General features: G+C 35.7%; 5 protein-coding genes across 6 annotated transcripts; 2 read left to right on the forward strand and 3 right to left on the reverse strand.

The window, feature by feature from the left end:
* On the forward strand, positions 1-3,484 carry LOC104747919 (CLIP-associated protein; the record flags this gene model as incomplete). Its single annotated transcript, XM_010469628.2, is given in 8 exon segments — positions 1-1,674; positions 1,761-1,859; positions 2,163-2,267; positions 2,380-2,454; positions 2,540-2,608; positions 2,707-2,775; positions 2,893-2,994; positions 3,110-3,484. Coding segments are annotated over 8 exon segments (2,352 nt in total), but the record flags the coding sequence as incomplete, so codon positions are not given.
* Positions 7,120-9,840, forward strand: LOC104747920 (transcription factor PIF1-like). Its single transcript, XM_010469629.2, has 7 exons — positions 7,120-7,369; positions 7,473-8,334; positions 8,452-8,520; positions 8,609-8,674; positions 8,762-8,827; positions 8,958-9,308; positions 9,400-9,840. The coding sequence occupies exons 1-7, from the start codon at positions 7,281-7,283 to the stop codon at positions 9,481-9,483; spliced, it is 1,587 nt and encodes a 528-aa protein (XP_010467931.1). The 5' UTR covers positions 7,120-7,280; the 3' UTR covers positions 9,484-9,840.
* Positions 10,210-12,582, reverse strand: LOC104747921. The gene is made up of 7 exons (XM_010469630.2): positions 12,390-12,582; positions 11,998-12,084; positions 11,704-11,922; positions 11,461-11,616; positions 11,331-11,381; positions 11,087-11,233; positions 10,210-10,686 (listed from the first exon to the last, which is right to left on the reverse strand). Exons 1-7 carry the CDS (start codon positions 12,540-12,542, stop codon positions 10,264-10,266), a joined length of 1,236 nt encoding a protein of 411 aa, XP_010467932.1. The 5' UTR covers positions 12,543-12,582; the 3' UTR covers positions 10,210-10,263.
* LOC104748948 (TMV resistance protein N-like) lies at positions 13,632-15,002 on the reverse strand. Its single transcript, XM_010470520.2, has 4 exons — positions 14,980-15,002; positions 14,376-14,879; positions 14,133-14,205; positions 13,632-14,045 (listed from the first exon to the last, which is right to left on the reverse strand). The coding sequence occupies exons 1-4, from the start codon at positions 15,000-15,002 to the stop codon at positions 13,632-13,634; spliced, it is 1,014 nt and encodes a 337-aa protein (XP_010468822.2).
* Positions 15,162-19,458, reverse strand: LOC104747922 (26S proteasome regulatory subunit 4 homolog B). 2 transcript variants are annotated; one of them, XM_010469631.2, is made up of 7 exons: positions 19,193-19,458; positions 17,056-17,338; positions 16,674-16,919; positions 16,164-16,333; positions 15,845-16,061; positions 15,612-15,752; positions 15,162-15,519 (listed from the first exon to the last, which is right to left on the reverse strand). In XM_010469631.2, exons 1-7 carry the CDS (start codon positions 19,381-19,383, stop codon positions 15,436-15,438), a joined length of 1,332 nt encoding a protein of 443 aa, XP_010467933.1. In that variant the 5' UTR covers positions 19,384-19,458; the 3' UTR covers positions 15,162-15,435. The 2 variants fall into 2 exon arrangements, with proteins under 2 accessions (XP_010467933.1, XP_010467934.1); XM_010469632.2 differs by lacking the exons at positions 15,612-15,752; positions 15,845-16,061; positions 16,164-16,333; positions 16,674-16,919; positions 17,056-17,338 and adding exons at positions 17,466-17,606; positions 17,699-17,915; positions 18,018-18,187; positions 18,528-18,773 and having other exon boundaries at positions 18,910-19,458.

Consider the following 20,879-nt stretch of genomic DNA (forward strand, 5'->3'; position numbering starts at 1 on the left):
AATGGTGGCCTTGGTTTGTCAGATATCATCACCCAAATTCAAGCTTCAAAGGACTCAGGAAGATCATCATACCGTGGCAATCTGTTGTCCGAGTCTCATCCTACCTTTTCATCCTTGACAGCGAAACGGGTCTCAGACAGAAATGAGAGAAGTTCTTTTGAGGAAAACAACGATGCCAGAGAGGCGAGGCGGTTTATGGCAGGTCATTTTGACCGACAGCAGATGGATACCGCATATAGAGATTTGAATTTCAGGGAATCAAGCGCTAGCCATGTTCCCAATTTCCAGAGGCCACTTTTGAGGAAGAATGTTGGGGGAAGAATGTCCGCTGGGAGGAGGAGGAGTTTTGATGATAGCCAATTGCAAGTTGGTGATATGTCAAATTATGTTGATGGTCCAGCTTCCCTGAACGAGGCCCTTAACGACGGACTGAACTCAAGTTCTGATTGGTGTGCTAGAGTTGCAGCTTTTAATTTTCTCCAAACTCTGCTGCAACAAGGCCCAAAAGGGGCTCAAGAAGTAATTCAAAGTTTTGAGAAAGTAATGAAACTATTTCTCCGGCATTTAGATGATCCTCACCACAAGGTCGCACAAGCAGCACTGTCGACACTTGCGGATCTTATACCATCTTGCCGAAAGCCTTTTGAGAGCTACATGGAAAGAGTCCTACCCCATGTCTTCTCACGGCTAATCGATCCTAAAGAGGTAGTTAGACAACCCTGCTCCTCAACCTTGGAAATTGTCAGCAAAACCTACAGTGTGGATTCCCTTTTACCTGCATTGCTTCGTTCACTGGATGAGCAGAGATCACCAAAGGCTAAATTAGCTGTCATTGAATTTGCCATCAACTCCTTCAACAGGTACGCTGGTAACCCTGAAATTTCGGGTAATAGTGGCATCTTGAAGTTGTGGCTGGCGAAGTTGACGCCATTAACCCGTGACAAAAATACCAAGTTGAAAGAAGCCTCCATTACTTGCATCATATCTGTTTATAATCATTATGATTCTGCGGGACTGCTAAATTACATTCTTAGTTTGTCGGTTGAGGAGCAGAACTCTCTGAGAAGATCACTCAAACAATATACTCCCCGCATCGAGGTGGACCTATTAAACTATATGCAGAGTAAAAAAGATAAACAGAGAATAAAGTCTTATGATCCATCTGATGCCATTGGGACATCGTCTGAAGAAGGGTATGCTGGTGCCTCCAAGAAGAATATATTCCTTGGACGGTATTCTGGGGGTTCAGTTGATAGTGATAGTGGCAGGAAGTGGAGTTCTTCCCAGGAGCCAACAATGATCACTGGTGGTGTTGGTCAAAGTGTTTCCAGTGGAACCCAGGAAAAGCTGTATCAGAACCTCAGAACTGGGATCAGTTCTGCTAGTGATCTGTTGAACACCAAGGATTCAGATTACACATTTGCTTCAGCTGGCCAGAATTTGATATCAAGAACTAGCCCTAATGGAAGCTCAGACAACATGGAAAACTTGGATGATTTATCTCCACCACATTTGGAGAAAAATGGTCTGAATCTGACAAGCGTTGATTCCTTGGAGGGAAGACATGAAAATGAGGTCCCTCGCGAATTAGATTTAGGTCAGTACATGCTTGCATCTATTAAGGTCAGCCCAACGCCGGAATCTGGACCTAGCATTCCTCAGATTCTACATATGGTTAGTAACTATTGTCACATCTGCTAAATGTCGTTATCTTTTACCTCTGGTACTAAACAGCATATCTAATGATTGTGCTTTCACAGATCAATGGGAGTGATGGAAGCCCTTCTTCGAGCAAGAAATCTGGACTCCAGCAATTAATTGAAGCCTCTGTAGCTAACGAGGAATCAGTTTGGACCAAGGTATACCTAATGAACCCTGGTTCCACTAGTTGGAGTAGTTGGTTGTGACATTTATATCTTATATAGTACAGTTCTACTGTTAAGAGTTTAAGTCAATGAAATTTACAACGAAATTTAAGTCTTTGACTTGTAAGTAAAAACTTAGCACGCCAAACCATGTATTCACTAGTTGTGGTTTTTGTAAGTGATTCTCGTTCGTTTTGTTGTTCTGAGTCAGAAGTAGTCTATTTTTCGTAGTTGCTTTTGCCATGTACACTTGCCTATGAATCCTAATGGAGATTCCTCCTACTTTTCTATTCCCAGTACTTCAATCAAATTTTGACGGTTGTTCTTGAAGTGCTCGATGACGAAGATTTTTCAATCAGAGAGCTTGCTCTTTCGCTTATTTCTGAAATGCTAAAAAGCCAGGTTTGTTCCTTACTTAGCCTCATCAATCAAGCATCTCTAACACGTTAAGGATGGCTTTGTGAAATTACAAACACCTTTTCTTACTTGTATATATCTTGCTTATTAATTTCAGAAAGATGCCATGGAAGATTCTGTTGAAATAGTAATTGAAAAGCTGCTTCATGTATCAAAGGACACTGTTCCAAAAGTAAGGATTATACTCTCAAACCTTATTTTTGTGGATAAACTCCTTTCTATATGTCTCCAGATCTCATATGATAATATCTTTTCAGGTTTCTAGTGAAGCTGAGCAATGTCTGACCACGGTCTTGTCCCAATACGATCCTTTCAGATGTTTAAGTGTATGTACTTAGAGTTCCTCTCTTTTCACGGCTTCATTTGGTTTTATGCTTTTGTTTCTAGTTGATTAGTCTATAAGCAAAATACATTACTGCCTCAGGTTATTGTCCCACTATTGGTGACAGAAGATGAGAAAACTCTCGTCGCTTGCATAAATTGTTTAACGAAGGTAAGATTTCTGAATTTTACGGTATATTGTGTGTTTTCCCAGATTGTTAATACCAAGTTGGATATAGATGTAATCATCAGGTCTGACTGAAACAGTTTCATTGATTCTTGTGTACAGCTCGTGGGTAGGCTCTCGCAAGAGGAATTGATGGAGCAATTGCCATCTTTTTTGCCTGCGGTTTTTGAAGCATTTGGGAGCCATAGCGCAGATGTCCGCAAGGTAAAGGAATTGAGAAAAAACAAAACTTAAAAGTTTTAAACTCATACCAGTAACTTGAGACTTACGAAATCGGATAAAATTATCTGAGCTCTTTTGGGATATGTGTTTGTTGCAGACAGTGGTGTTCTGTCTGGTAGACATATATATAATGCTTGGGAAAGCATTTTCGCCGTATTTGGAAGGTCTAAACAGCACGCAGGTTCGTCTAGTGACCATCTACGCAAACCGGATCTCGCAGGCTAGAAACGGTCCCCCTATCGACGCAGACACCTGACGAGCTGCTTGTAATCATCGTTCATAGGGTTTCTCGTGTGTCTTGGGGTCATTATTCATTATTGTTTATTTTGTATATGGGTGTGTTTCATTTTTTTGGGTGTAATTTTGCAAATTGGTCTTTTTCCAATGTTACGGTGTTGTGTGATTTATTTTGCTTTGTATTGGTTTATTATCTCCTAAATTTTATAAAACTTTGCATCTGATTATTACAATACCTTTATTAGTGAGCAAAACAAAGATCTATGATTAAAACTTCCCATGATCCCATCTGGACGTAAATTAAGTTAATTAACATTGGTCTGTAATTTGATGATACTTCAAAAAATCAGTCAAGTTCTAACATAACAGTTTTAAAATTAATTTTTATTTAAAACAAGGCCAATTTGATAGTATCAGAAATTGTAAAATGTTAAGTTGCTGATCTTTTTATCTGTTGGTTTTCCACTCACGAATCACATTTTAACTCATTGCTGCAGTGTTTTCTATCCATTTTTTTGTGTACATATTTTTTTTTGAGCAATCTCAATTATAGGTTCGATAAATGTTTTAGAGCATTTAATAAAGTTTATTATTGATTAACAGCATTTAATCTAACCAAGGGTCGATAGCTCAACTGGTAAATACTCTATAACAAAGTCTAGAGATCGATAGCTCAAATGGTAAATACTCTATAACAAAGTCTAGAGGTCGATAGACAACCCTTGGAAAGAGACCATATAAAATGCTCTGGTCTCTGGCCTATCCGGAACCTTTTAGTAATTAAAAAAAAAATTAACAGCATCTAAATTAATTATTCTGTTTTTGAAGTTTACGATTTGGATAGTACAGTTTTGGGTACCTGCAGTTCTTTTTTAAAAGAATTTATAATTATCCTATAATAATTTAGGTTAACATAGTCAGATATTTATGGCTAAAATATACAATATATAATCATAAAAGAGAAATAATTATTGCGTTAGGATTGGGATCACCAATTATTACCCTCTCGTGGAGGAACATAGCACGATGAGACAGCGAGCCTGCTTGTCTTCCCCATCGATATGTTTTTTCAATGCATCGATTCCTAAATTATTTTATTTCCAAAAGCATTTTACAACTAATCATTATTATCTTTCTTTCTTTTTTCACATAAATTTATTCCTTTTCTATGCTTTAAATCATGTGCTTAATTTAGAATTTTAACAATAGCTTTTCATTTGTGGCTAGTTAATACTTGATATTGTTAAATCCGATATTGGAATCTCTAGATAATTAGGATGGTTGATAGAAAATAGTAATGATAATAATAAAATGGTAGCACGAAATAGAAGGTGTGGGCAAATGATTCCCCAACCACCGCCGAAATAGTTTGCAATTTTCCTAAATAAGGATATCATATAAAGTCAGATCCAAAATATATGCATTTATTAATATTTCAGTATGATATTTAGGTCCACCTTATCTTATACGATTACTATATTCGTATAGTATTAAAAAAAATGTATTATTGTATATCTGATTTCTTATTAATAAAAAATAGACACGTCGCCATCAAACATCATTTTTGTGTGTCAACCATTTTTGTCATCATTTTTCTACTTGTAAATTTTTATTGTCAATCATTTCTACTAGTTATTGAAAACTTTGTTGCATGTTGAATTTTCAGTAATGTTTTTTTTTATAAAAAAATATATACATCTTATAACCTATTGGCTATTGGTTTGTACTTTGTACTTGTACATTTGTACTAACGACTTCAATATGCATATTGCATGACAACGAAACAAACTATATGCAATAGTCACTATTTATTTAATTATCCAAACCTCAGACGTATATACATAGTACTTAATGTTACTATTTGTAGGTAATTAGCAATGCAGAAAATAATATATTGAGGAAAGGTTACGGTACGTGCGAACTAATAAAGTACTAGTATTAGCTTGTGTTTACCTGAAAAAAACATTGTCTTATGCAAATGATTAAGGTTATATTGGTCTGGGTTATCGTTTCCTTAAACCCAACACGCTAATTTAATATTTTAAAGCTAATGGAATTAACTAATATGATGAGGAAAGATGGAGTATTTTATTAATCTAATCTAATGAAGACAGACCTTTTTAATTCTAAAGCTGGTAACGATTATCAAGTAGACAATATAGTGACCTAAACTTTATCCTCCTCGATCATAATTTAGTTATAGAAAGAAACCTACATTTTTTGCATGAGCATAGTAGTGTCTAGCTAGAAGACCAGATATGACAATTTCACAATATCATTAGCATATTCGAATAAAATAAAGAAAGTAAATAAATAAGTTTGATAGATGATGAAAGAGGGTTGTTTAGCAACAAAATATAAACATATTAATTATTGCACTGTCTCTTATTACAAATCATTGAGGTTTCCAATAGAAAAACCCAACTTCTGTCTTAAATATTATTGTCCCCACCAATGCCAAGGAGTCCATATCTGTTTTCTTTCTACCCTACTTGGAGTTACATGTACATATCATTCCATATATCAATGAGAATAAAATGCTCAAAATTAAAATGGTAAAAGTTTACCTTGATAGATGAAATATGAATAGTAGATAGCAAAACAGAGAATCAGGATTAAGAGATAAATATATAGAACATAAGTTCGATTTAGTTATCTATACATGTTTATCTCTGAACCTGATCTTCAAAAGATTTATACAGAAAAAGGCTAGTATTTTAATTTGCTAGTATTAACACTTGATTCGCTAATTTGACTACTATATATAGAAAGTACTAACTTAGTCACTTAAGCTAAAACACTACCCTCTAATTTAAAACTTAGGTCAAATATTTCAGTTCATTAGATATCAAATTTTTTGTTCATCTTCTATATAATAAAACGGAAGTACACAACTTTTTTTATATACTATATAATTTTTATAAATTGGTTACAAAATATGTTATAGATTAAATATACGTTGGTTACAAAAGAATATTATAAATTAATTGGTCAATATGTAGGTTATATGAATACACTTAAGAATATCTCAAAGAATCTTCTTAAAGAGAATATTCCAATGATTTATAGAATTTTCAAAATAAAATTTTTAGTATTCCATGTATTGTTACAAATTATATACTGTTAGACATAAAATATATATTGTTAGGCGTAAAAAGAAACAAAATCTTGACAATTTATCACATTTAATCTTAATTTCCGAAATCTTATTGTGCAGTTGAAATAAAATCTTACGTAAGCACGGATCATATTAAAAAACTTTCACCAAATATGTTCAAAAATTAAAATAAAAACAAACAACAAACATAGCCATTTATCATACATAAAATTACAAAACTAACAATATAAAACTTACAAAATATATATTTTTTCCAAGCCATCATATTTAGCATCTGATTTTATTGTATAAAATTATATAAAAATTTTTTTTAAAAACAATCACATAATTTATATTTTATTATAAAATTATAATATAAATAAATTTTTTTTAATCCGTGCTCTAGTGTTCTAAAAATTATATGATATCCTTATAATAAATTGACAAAAGTAAGATAATATAAAAAATCTCAGTACATATCCTCTCTCTCTCTCTTTTTTTTACATCATCAAACACTATAATATCCATTACGACTTTGATGATGCAATATATTTGTAGTACGGATGATGCATATATGAAGAAGACAGAGGCTGATTATCTTTTGATATTACTGTCATCTACAATGTTCTCCTCACTCGTACATTTGTTTTTATTGTTCAAATTCAAAGGTTGCACAAGTTTCAATCCACAAAACACACACTCATAATAAATATTTCCACTACAGAGAAAGAAACTTTTTTTTTTAATATATAGACTGTTAAAGTTAGTTGATAGACAGAGTAGTAAATGAGATACACACTAGAGAGTCACGAAGAGGCAAAAAAAAAAAAAAAACAAAACAAAACTCAAATGTGAAAGACATAATAACAAAAAGACAAACAAAAAAAACCTTAGAGAGACGAAGAAGCATCATCAAAGATAGAGATAGAGAGATATGCATCATTTCGTCCCAGACTTCGATAGAGATGACGATTATGTCAATTCCTCATCTTTGAATCTTCCTAGAAAATCCATTACTACTATGTAAGTTCTTCTTGTTTTACTAATATTCAAGATCTGAGTTTTTTTTCTTTTAATTACTAGTACTAGTAAGAGTATTGATGAAACAAGTACTCACTCACTATAGGGGTGGTGATGATGATAATGATCTTATGGAGCTTTTATGGCACAACGGTCAAGTTGTTGTTCATAACCAGAGACTTCATCACCATAACAAGAAACCTTCTTCGTCTCCACCAAAGATGTTTCATCCTCCTCCTCCTCCTATGCAGCAGCAGCAGCAACCGTCAGATCAGAATCTTTTTATCCATGAAGACGAAATGACCTCATGGCTTCATTATCCTCTCCGTGACGATAACGACGACTTCTGCTCAGATCTTCTCTTCTCTTCAGTTTCAGCCGCGCCCACTGCTCCGTGTGTGACGGCGGATAGACCGATGACTAGTCAAGCGGTTACGACAGCGAGACCGCCGGTGGCAGAGAGACAGATGACTAGTCAAGCTGTTACGGCAGAGAGACCGCCGGTGGCGGAGAGACAGATGACGAGTCAAGAGGTTGCGACAGCGAAACCGTCGTTGCCAAGGCCGCCGGTGAGGAATTTTATGAATTTCTCGAGGCTGAGAGGCGATTTTACCAACGGTAGAGGTGAATCTGGACAACCGTCGGTTTCCAAGGCGGTTGTGAGAGAATCGACGCAGGTGAATACTTTCGCTGCCGCCGCGAAACCGCCGGCGGTGGTGGCGGGTGATTCTGCTTTATTACGGAGGACGGATGGTACTGAAAAATGCTCCGCCGTGGCTGGAGGCGGACTTGATCTGAAGGGAAAAGCAGTGGCGACGATGACGACTACGCCGACTATTGAGATTCTCGGTACATCTACTTCTATAATGTCGAAGAGAGAAATCGGACCGGAGAAGACTATCGTCGATGAGAGGAAACGAAAAGAGAGAGAAGCCATTGACGAGGCTGAGTGTCGCAACGAGAACGAGGTGAGTCGAAGAGACCGAGTTTTTAACTATCGTGCGCAGATAGGATTCGACGCATTTTAGACTGTCTTTTATATATTTCGGCGTATTTTAAAAATTGGTTGAACTTTGGAGCTGCAGGAAACTAAACAAGGACGTGGATCAACCAAGAGAACTCGTGCTGCTGAAGTTCACAATCTCTCTGAAAGGGTAAGTTGTTTTTTTTCTTTTCTTATCTGAGTAATCTCTTCTTCATTAGTTTTACATAAGATCGAATCTGAGGACTTTGGTGTAACAGAAACGAAGAGATAGGATCAACGAGAGGATGAAAGCTCTCCAAGAACTCATTCCTCGCTGCAACAAGGTCTTTTTACTTTCTCTTCTTCAATTTATTTTTAAACATTGATTAATATGTTGCTGATTTAGAGAAACTCTTGTTTGATTCTCTCAGTCAGACAAAGCTTCCATGCTGGATGAAGCTATTGAGTACATGAAATCTCTACAGCTTCAAATACAGGTCTTTCTCTTTACCTTTATCTAAAGTTTAGGAACCAAATAGACTCATGAAGCCTTTTTTTTAAGTCCATGAAAATTTAAATTTATACTTTCCCATGGAAAACTCCAGTTTATGACTGAGATTAATGCAGATGATGTCAATGGGATGTGGTGTGATGCCAATGATGTATCCGGGTATGCAACAATACATGGCCATGGGGATGGGGATGGGTATGAACCAGCCTCTTCCTCCTCCTTCCTTCATGCCTTTTCCCAATATGTTGCCTGCTCAAAGACCTTTGCCTACACAGACCCAACCTATGGGAGGAGCCTCTGTATTCCCAGCACCGCAGTACCCTGTTCATCCTTCTGACCCGTCAAGACTCTATACACAGAACCAGCAATGTAATCCAACATTGAGCCAGCCTCCTCAGTATCCTAGTTATATGGATCCATATCAGCAGTTCCGCGGTGTCCACCCGAGTCAACCACCTCCGTTTCAGGTACTTTACCTTCCCATCATCTGGTTCCAAAAATGACACTTCCTCTCCTCTGCTCACAAAAGTCACAAGGTCTTATCTTTTGTTCTTGTAGAATCAAGCAACATCGTACCCAAGTTCAAGCAGGGCAAGTAGTAGCAAGGAATCTGTGGATCAGGAAAACCACACAAAAGGTTAAAAGCTTGGAGCAGCCAGAGCATCTTTTTTGACAAGCAAACACACAATTTTGAGAATTTGACAGAGAGAGAGACCTAACATGTAAATCGCCATCTAAGATAACGTATCTCCCCTGTTCTTTTTGTTGTTGTTCTCTCTTTCCGAGTTGTAAACTTAGAGAGCTGTACATGTCAAGATCCAGAATTCTAGGAACCAATACATAGAAAGTTACAGAGGCTTAGTGAAGAGAATAGATGGAACATTAGGTTCATATACAAACCCGAACATTATTCTTTCTTGTCTTCTATAAGTTTTGACCACAGTTAAACAAGTCGTCACTATGCTACTTCTGAATTCTGAGAGTAAGCTTATCGGTGAATATGCACAAAGATTCCAGTCGTATGGACTCACGGACAAATCCAGCAACAAACATTTGTTCTTTGTCTTTCCTCTTCGCTAGAGTATGAGGAAGAAGTTTGCATTTTGATGAAAAGAAGAGCTCACGAGTATAAGGGTCAGAAGAGCTATCGACAATGAACATGAGTTTTTGAAGAGTATACATGTACTTCTTTTCAGTTCTCTAAATGGCCTAACTATCAACTTCTCTATTAAAAGTGATTTCAATCATGAAAATATTCATTAGTTTGACACTTGGACTTGAGACGCATGCATATAAACCAAATCATTCCTAAATTCGTAAAATCAAGAAGATAAAAATTAACGTTATTTCGACAACATCCTTTTTATTATTTTCTTAACACACACAACAAGAAAAAAACAGAAAATATACTTAAAAGATTTGTTAGCTAACAGTGCATCCACCTGGCCCTCCAAAGTAGATAGCAGTAGACCAATATTCACCAACCCCTGATTTTGTTTCGACTTTATAACAAGTTGGACTGTTGGCGAATAATATTAAATCTGAAGCTCGTGGACTGTTTGCGAATATTGCTCTATTTGTCGCGGGTGGACTCGTATTCTTTTCTGAAACATGATCAATCACTTTAAGACCATTCACAAAAGCTGCTTTTCTGTAACCCTCTTGTGGAAAATGTCCACTTCCCATGATTGGGCTTATTCTTTGTCTCACTGCACTGAAAACTTCTCCTCCCCAAAATACTCGACTTGCTCCATTAGCTATACCTTCACCATTGAACAATGATCTTGGCCAATACCCAATTGGGTTTCCCTTTAGCAAAAACCACCAATTTCCTGTAATATGATCCTGCTTAAACCAAAAAGGCAAAAACACTATATTTTTAAAGGTGGCGATTGAGATTTTTGTTTGGTTTTGTTGGTTTTATTCAAATTGTAACCAAATGAAACATTTGTAGTTCTTTTGGTTTTGGTTCAATTTAATGCAATTTTGGTCATGAAACTAAATTTAAACCAAATTTCATGGATTTTTGTTCATTCTCTCTATTTGATTACACTAAAATTATTTTGGTTTGGTTTAAAAAAAAAAAAATACTCATCAATATATAAACAAATTTTGTTTCGGTTTGGTTTAACTATTCCAGTATGGATTGGTCAATATTTTGTTGGTGAAGAATACACCTAACTGTTATATATGTAACTTCGACTTTTCCATATGTGAGGAATTTGAGAAAATGAGTGCTATGTACCTGAAAAATGATGACTTGTAGGATATATTGTTCACCATCATAAGTGGAAACCGGTTTGGCAAGAGTTCCAAGTGCAAATTTGCTACTCACTTGTACAAACCCAGGGCATACTGTATTGTAGCAACCTGTCTTGTTATCCCCATCTGCCTGTTTCCAATCATAAATTAAGACTGATAATTAACCGGTGTAGCTGGACGGACCATGTAATGAAATACCAAACTTTAACTATGTTTGAAGAACTTACGGTCCAGTATGCAAACAAGCCACTATGATTCTGGTTCAGTTTTGGGGACACCTGTGGGATATTTTTTTTTTTGCAATTTTATAGTTTTGAATTGTTATGAAATTTCCAAGTCATTTGGTTTTAGACTTACCATCCATCCAGCTGAAATGCTTTGTAAGCTGTCTCTAAGGCCGTTCTCGATAGATATACTTGCAAGACTAAATTGATCAGGTTTGACAGGCGGATCCCATATATTAATGTTTCCCATTGCTCCATGATTTTCTTTATAATACTCAGCTATCGCAAACTAAGATAATTAAAAGAAGAAAAAAAACAAATATTATAAGTAACATGTTAGGATGTTAGGGGTCTCAACTATGAGAACAAATCTTACATGACGACCGGTCATATCGAGCAAGTTTTTGTCTTTTGGATACTTGAATCCTAAGGGTTTCAAAAGATGTATTTCTCTAAGATCTTCAAGTGTAGTTCTTTTAATAATCACTGTCCCAAGTGGGCAACGTCTGTCGTCTTCTTGTCGAAAAGGCAGGGAACTTGACTTTTGAGAAGTGTTGTTATCTCTTGTCCATCTAGGTATAGATGTAGGCTTCAACTACAAGTTATAATCCATTAGGATAGGATAGAAAAAGGAAAGAATCTTGAATAGCTTTTATTTGTTGAATAAAACCTGAATAGAATGGTTTTTAAGCAAAGGATGATCAAAGGCTAGCTGCTTTTGAATGTCTATGCAATCCAATATATAACCATGTTTCGTCTGTCAAAATACAAAGCAAATATGAGTTGAGATAAAACAAAAAGTGAAAGAGCATTATTGAAATATGAGTTTTTTTTCCTACACTATCATAATTCATCTAATATCTTAATTACGACATAAATTTCCCATTATTAGCTTTTATCACTCATCCTGAATATATAAATATCCTTCTAAACAGTAATCGTATACGATGACTACGTATCCTAGACAATACCAGTAGAGAAAGATAATAAAAATTTCAATGTTCAACTACATTTCTTTGTTTAAGAAAAACATTAAAAGTCTAAAAGTAAAAAGAGTTTTACGTGGAAACTTTTGACTGCAGGTTTGTTTACATGGTTGAGTAGTTTCTCTAGCTCATATATCTGCTCTTTTGATGGTATTGTTCTTCGGCTCTCAGTAACCAAAATGAGAGCTATTGTTGAAGCCAAGAAGATAAGCTTAGTGGAGGACCTCATAGAAAATTAAAGATCTTAAACTTTTAATACCAAAAAGATGATTAAAGCATAACAACTATATATATATTCACGTAAATATGAAGTAATCAATAAAATAACTGACAAAATCTGAAAATATTAACTAAAAAAATCTGAAAACATTGACAAAGTAAAAGAAAATCTGAAACCATTGAAACCAACAAATGCCAAATGCCAAATTCTGAAAGCCATTTTTGCTTGTTCTTGTTAAGCTTGTTTTTTTCTTTTCTTTTCTAAAACCAAATGCCAAATGCCGTAATTATTTTCAAGTCAAAATTAAGAACCTGTCGTATGTGGAAAAAAAACCTGTGGAATAAGCTTTGGTTTGCTTCATTCACACATACTTGATATAAATTAATCTGAGTTCAACTTTAGATTCTTACTGATTTAATTTACATTACAAAAAAAAAAAAAAAAAAGCCAATTGCATAATGTCACGGAAATAGGAAAAGTACCGAAGTGACGAAGTCCAAAGTCAAGAAAATTTATGTGAGTTTCTCCTTCTAAAATTTACATATATATATATCAATGTAAGCTTGATATTTTGTGGATTAGGCTCACAAGAACAACGATGAGAAGCTCAATATCTTGTTTTCCGACGGAGAATATCAGAAACTTGTATTAGACTAATTTAGTAATTTGGAAAAACTCTACCACTAATCTCCACTTGGCTCCTTTTTACAACTGGACTTACTGCCTCAAAAAGTCAAAATGTCTTGGGTCTTTGCAGGTCACGTTAACCAAACCATCAATGAACACACAACTATACGACCTAAATCATACTGTATATATCTAACAATATACGGCCTAAACCGTCTAGTATTGTTTGGTTATACAATAAAAAAAGGTTTACACAAATGTGTATGAAATATAATATTCTCAAAGACCATTACACAAAACAAACTAAAACACCAGGTCACGTCTCGGTATAAAAAAATGTGATAAATATGCATTTTTCATGTTTTATTTAAAACTTTAAAATTATTAAAAAAAAAAGTTAGAAAAATTTGTAAAACCAGAGGAGAAATGTTTTTTTTTTTTTATCTTTACACAAGTAAATGATATTACTATCTAAGATCTTTTAATCAACAAAGAGCAAAGTAAACCTAACGCAAACATGACTGGCCAGATAGAAAATTTGATGGGAGAATCATCTCCATGTGTGATGAATGAATAGCTAACGGCAGTGGTAGTGGTTTGGCACAAGGCACAAAGTAATCCAACCATCTCCGGGAAGCTACCAAATCTGTGTGATCTTTGAGTTGGATAGTAAAACCAAGGAATAGGCCAAGTCCACTTCCAAAGAACTCTCTCAACTCGTCCTTTGTGTAATAAATCTACGAGACAAAGTATACAAGATAACAATGACATTGACATAGCAGCCAACGCATATAAAGGTTTATGTGGAGAAGAGATTTGGTCGACAACAGAGGAAGCTATTTCCAGTATGAGGTTGGCGATGACCAGAGACCACTCAATTATAACCTGTTTAAAAACAAAACAGAGAAGTGTTTGTTTGAATCAGTTTCGCCAACAAAATTGTTAGTAACAAAACGTTAAGATTTTAAAAACCTTCGCTCTTGAGGCTCTTAGTAATTTGTTCTCGATGTCCCGAGCTATTTGATTCACCAACATCTCCTCATTTCTAGAGAAAAAAGCAGATAGCAAAAATAAACTATATATATAGTATAACATTAATGCAAAAAGATCGAGATATGTAACATAATGGTTCGTGTTACTGGTCACAACTGGGTTCCAACATGTTCGGAAAAAAATAAAAAAAACACGATCTACTTATATGCAAGTGAGCTATACCTCAAGTGTGCGGTGCTCCATCCAGGGAGGTTAATAGCTTCTTCAAAACCATCTTTCCATTCTTGTAGCTGTTCGGGTTTATCTCGTCGCTTACCGAAGGCATCTCCAAAGCTTCCTGTCTGATTTTCAATGTCTAGAGGATCAACATGGTAAAGAACAGGTATCACAATCTGACCAAACCTCTCTTTACACTTCAAGATGGTTACAACTTCATCTAAGCACCATTTCGAATCCCCAAAGTTTTCCGAGAACACAATCACTGAAATTCTCGATACCTCGATTGCTTTTAACGACCCTTCATATCTCTCTTCGTTTGGTAGTTCGTCGTATAAGAAGGTTTTGATACGTTTCCTACGTAGACAACCACTGAGATGGCTTACGAAGTTGTCACGAGTGTCTTTGCTCCTGAAACTTATGAACACATCGTGTTTCATTTTAGGCATCGAGTTCTTTTTTTTCTTAAGAGACCAATCTTTCTTCTTCTCTGACCATCTTATAATCACTCTTTGTGACCAACATCATGCTTTTCTTTTTCTAATCTATCTTTGAAACTTTCTTTGCAGTTTCCTAGAAAGAATTATATTAATAAAGTACACAACACGACTTCACTCTAATTCGGTGTTGCATTTTTTAAACTTTCATCATCATTTCTTGGAAGTCCATGTATTTAATATTTGATTTAGGCATCGACCTGATGACAATATCGACAGCTACACTTATGTTGACTTTCCATGTGCCCTGAAAGTCTTCCTACAAACTCTACGAAGTACGAACATTCATGTCATGTTAATACAACCAGATCGGTTTTTATTGGATTGAACTGAAAATTGGACTACATTAGTAACCACAAAGTAAAAATAACGAACTTTTTCCGAATGAACATATGAGGGGGTTCGGAAGATGGCAAACTAATAAATGGCTAATTTGGAAGCAAATTAATAAAGGGCGAACGGTTTTATATGATCGGAAAAAAAAAGGCTAAGCAGAGAGTGAAAAAGGTAACAAAAGGGAGAGATAGAGCAAACTCAAAGAAGAGACTGAAATAGTTGTTGTGCGTCTTTCACATGTAAAGACCTTCAGGAACACCTTCTTTCTTCTTGAACATTACCTTCTCCTTCGCCTTCTTGAAGTCCACATGCGTCACCTATAGACCAATAGACCAAATCAGGTTAACATAAAAATTATTACAAAGATATGCATATATGAATCAAGGGGTGAGAATCAGAGAATCTTTACTTTCATTCGGCGCTCTCTAAGAGCAAGCAGACCAGCTTCTGTGCATATCGCCTTAATATCAGCTCCTGAGAACTCGTCTTTCGTCATTACAAATTCTTCTAAGTTCACATCTTCAGCTAAAGTCATCTTTGATGTGTGTATCTAGTAATGTAATCCGTTTAAAAACCAATCAGATCTTTCTACAAAATTCAAAAAAAGAAGAAAGAACAGTTCAGGATCAACAATTGTGGTACCTGGAAGATACGTCTCCTTGTTTTGATATCTGGAAGAGGGAACTCGATTTTCCTGTCGATCCGGCCTGGTCTAAGAAGTGCCGGGTCTAGACTTTCGATTCTGTTTGTCGCGAGAATAACCTTAACATCTCCTCTTGAATCAAACCCATCAAGCTGGTTCAGTAGTTCCAACATGGTTCTTTGGATTTCACGTTCACCACCTGAGTTTGCATCATACCTGTTTCAACAACCATTTGCTATCACAGATTAGATACCATCTCTAGAGCAAATTCCAGAACATTGTTATCAATAGATCATGTTGTGTTATATTTAGTCATACCGCTTAGTCCCAACGGCATCAATCTCGTCTATGAAAACAATAGAAGGTGAAAGGTCATCGGCAACCCTGAAAAGCTCCCTCACAAGCTTGGGACCATCTCCCAAATACTTCTGAATCAGTTCACTACCGACAACACGCAAGAAAGTAGCTGATGTAGAATTCGCCACTGCCTGAAAGAATACCAAGAGATAATACTTACTCATACCTCACAGTTCCGAAAGTAACAAGCATAAGGCAAATTAAAAAGAGACAACATGCTTGCGACATAGACACTAGATCAATCCAAGTGACTCTGAAAATCTTCCTCCATTCTGAACAAGTACTATGATCTAATATCTCAATTATATGTGATCAAACCAAAGAAGCCAGGCCACTGTCCTGACTAATTTCTCTTTTCTAGGGACAAAGAACTACAGCCTTTCTTAGTGAAGACTGATAAAAGACTGAATTGAGCCGTTACCAACTAGGAAGTTTACTGTAATTGATACACTATATAGCTAAAAGAAGAACCTTAGCAAGCAATGTCTTCCCAGTGCCTGGTTCACCATACAAGATCACACCCTTTGGTGGTTTAATTCCAATATCTTCATACAACTCAGGATGTGTCAAAGGTAGCTCAACAGCTTCCTTAATCTCCTGAATCTGAGCTTCTAAACCTCCAATGTCAGCATATGACTCCAGAGGAGCTTTCTCCACTTTCATCACAGACACCATTGGATCCACTTCATCTTGAAGAATGCCAACAACAGAGAGTACCTACCACCACAAAACGATACAAATGTTCACATAGACGAATTGGTTTAACGTTGCCATGGACAAGCATTGTCAAATCAGCTACTCATCCGACTAATTCCTAATTCAATTCCGCAAAAAAAAAAAACATCAAAAATACCTTGTTATGCATCAAAATGGAGCAGCCAGGTTCAAGCTGATCCTTATCAACGAAAGACAAAATCCCAACGTAATACTCAGGACCAACAGAAGAAGAAACAATGGCATGATTCTCATCAATAAGCTCTTCGAGATTGCCAACACTCATAGGTGTACCACGAAGATCATCAACTTTAGATCTATCTTCCTCAGCTTTCTCCTCCTGAGGTTTCAACCTCTCCTGATTCGCCACAAACTCTTCCTCCATTAGAAGATAATCCTTGATTCTCTCGAGTTTAAGCAATCTAAGCTTACATTTGGTAGAAGGAGTCACCGTCGGCANTAGACCAATAGACCAAATCAGGTTAACATAAAAATTATTACAAAGATATGCATATATGAATCAAGGGGTGAGAATCAGAGAATCTTTACTTTCATTCGGCGCTCTCTAAGAGCAAGCAGACCAGCTTCTGTGCATATCGCCTTAATATCAGCTCCTGAGAACTCGTCTTTCGTCATTACAAATTCTTCTAAGTTCACATCTTCAGCTAAAGTCATCTTTGATGTGTGTATCTAGTAATGTAATCCGTTTAAAAACCAATCAGATCTTTCTACAAAATTCAAAAAAAGAAGAAAGAACAGTTCAGGATCAACAATTGTGGTACCTGGAAGATACGTCTCCTTGTTTTGATATCTGGAAGAGGGAACTCGATTTTCCTGTCGATCCGGCCTGGTCTAAGAAGTGCTGGGTCAAGACTTTCGATTCTGTTTGTCGCGAGAATAACCTTAACATCTCCTCTTGAATCAAACCCATCAAGCTGGTTCAGTAGTTCCAACATGGTTCTTTGGATTTCACGTTCACCACCTGAGTTTGCATCATACCTGTTTCAACAACCATTTGCTATCACAGATTAGATACCATCTCTAGAGCAAATTCCAGAACATTGTTATCAATAGATCATGTTGTGTTATATTTAGTCATACCGCTTAGTCCCAACGGCATCAATCTCGTCTATGAAAACAATAGAAGGTGAAAGGTCATCGGCAACCCTGAAAAGCTCCCTCACAAGCTTGGGACCATCTCCCAAATACTTCTGAATCAGTTCACTACCGACAACACGCAAGAAAGTAGCTGATGTAGAATTCGCCACTGCCTGAAAGAATACCAAGAGATAATACTTACTCATACCTCACAGTTCCGAAAGTAACAAGCATAAGGCAAATTAAAAAGAGACAACATGCTTGCGACATAGACACTAGATCAATCCAAGTGACTCTGAAAATCTTCCTCCATTCTGAACAAGTACTATGATCTAATATCTCAATTATATGTGATCAAACCAAAGAAGCCAGGCCACTGTCCTGACTAATTTCTCTTTTCTAGGGACAAAGAACTACAGCCTTTCTTAGTGAAGACTGATAAAAGACTGAATTGAGCCGTTACCAACTAGGAAGTTTACTGTAATTGATACACTATATAGCTAAAAGAAGAACCTTAGCAAGCAATGTCTTCCCAGTGCCTGGTTCACCATACAAGATCACACCCTTTGGTGGTTTAATTCCAATATCTTCATACAACTCAGGATGTGTCAAAGGTAGCTCAACAGCTTCCTTAATCTCCTGAATCTGAGCTTCTAAACCTCCAATGTCAGCATATGATTCCAGAGGAGCTTTCTCCACTTTCATCACAGACACCATTGGATCCACTTCATCTTGAAGAATGCCAACAACAGAGAGTACCTACCACCACAAAACGATACAAATGTTCACATAGACGAATTGGTTTAACGTTGCCATGGACAAGCATTGTCAAATCAGCTACTCATCCGACTAATTCCTAATTCAATTCCGCAAAAAAAAAAAACATCATCAATACCTTGTTATGCATCAAAATGGAGCAGCCAGGTTCAAGCTGATCCTTATCAACGAAAGACAAAATCCCAACGTAATACTCAGGACCAACAGAAGAAGAAACAATGGCATGATTCTCATCAATAAGCTCTTCGAGATTGCCAACACTCATAGGTGTACCACGAAGATCATCAACTTTAGATCTATCTTCCTCAGCTTTCTCCTCCTGAGGTTTCAACCTCTCCTGATTCGCCACAAACTCTTCCTCCATTAGAAGATAATCCTTGATTCTCTCGAGTTTAAGCAATCTAAGCTTACATTTGGTAGAAGGAGTCACCGTCGGCAACCTCGCCGCCGCTTCAGGTCCTTTCTGCCTCCGTTGCTTCCTCCCTACACGAGCAGGTGGTGCGGCTGGCTCGAACTTCTTCTCTTTTTTGTCACCACCATCTGGTTTCCGATCCCCTTGTCGATTCAATCCGCCAGACGGTCCTTGACCCATCGGAGTTTCTTCTTTCTCTCTGGCTTCGTCTCTCCCTCTCTGAGGTTTCTTGCTCTCGGAGAAACAAATCTTCAAATCTAAATCGCGGAGGAGATTATTAATATGGGCTTATTATTTGGGCCTTTTATGCTGTAAGAAACTTAATGGGCCTATTAGTACCGCAATTTTCTTTATTTTGTCTTTGTGTTATCATCTTCTTCACTAATTTTTGTTTTGTTGTAGACTAGGTGCTTCCCCACGCAACGTGTGGGTTGTGGTGTAGTTGACATTTTCTTGTTTTTTTGGTCTTTTTCGTTTTCTTTTTTTTGTATTATTTCGTTTTAAGTAGGTATATACAGGCTTTGCCGTCACTTTTATTTATACACTATATTATACCATTTCGTTCAGATGTGTATAATTGTAGCGTTTATTTTTTATGAATTATGAAGATGTTGTTTCTTGCTTTTGAGGATCCAATCTTATCATTGACTGATATTGTTTCCAATACATTTATTGTATTATAGATTTTCTAATTAACTGCTTATGTAAACCCTTCATACGTTGATGTTGCAATAATAAGTTATTTTTTTAAAATATCTTCCGTGTAAGTGATTATGTTTGTATGCCCATGTTTTGGTCTAATATCAATAAGATCGTTTCTGTTTTTCTTTAGTTGGCTTTGAAACCAATATTGAGTTAAGCAAATAATGGGTCGAATTATGGTGTTAATAAGTAATATAAATTCTTATGTATATATATTGTATATATGTGACTATAAATTTAGCTAACTAAAAAATTATGTAATATTTAAATACAATCTTGAACATATATATATATATATATATTTATTTGTGGGAGGAATGTATGAAATTATTGGATAGAAGTTATTTTTGAGTTAAATGACCTTTAATGTCTTTAAAGTGAGTTAAATATTAATAAATTTTTATATGTGTCTTGACTTTTTTTAAAAGGAATACCAAGTGTTTCCTTCCAAATTTGAAGTGATATAGTATTTTAGTTTTCTTATATGATTTTATGAACTTCAATGTAAAAGTTTTTCAAAGTAATAAGTACACTCACTGATTGAATTATAAAATTTGGAGAAATGTTTATTTCGTTTAATCATCTGCTCTTTTAAATAAATTAAATAAGTATGTTGTTATTCCTACAAATAGGACAACATATATTATAGTTTAACCATGGAGTTAAGCAATGGAAATGGAACTTGTGATTGCAAGACAAAATGCTTATATGTTACACATTGATCGTTTAAAAATGAATAGGAACATCTAATTCTCAAATAAAGTTGATTGTTTTGTTAAAACCAACATATGTGAATTTAAATTTAACTATGCAAATTTAAAAAATAAATATGAATAGATTAGAAAGGCAAGAAATATAAAAGAAATATTTTTTTATATAAATAAAATAAAAATTGAAAACAATGTTAAATATATATAATACTTTCTACATTAAAATATAGAATCAAACTCTTACAAGTTACAACACATATGAGA

Source organism: Camelina sativa, chromosome 15 (assembly GCF_000633955.1).
Source record: "Camelina sativa cultivar DH55 chromosome 15, Cs, whole genome shotgun sequence".
In the NCBI taxonomy this organism is placed as follows: Eukaryota; Viridiplantae; Streptophyta; class Magnoliopsida; order Brassicales; family Brassicaceae; genus Camelina; species Camelina sativa.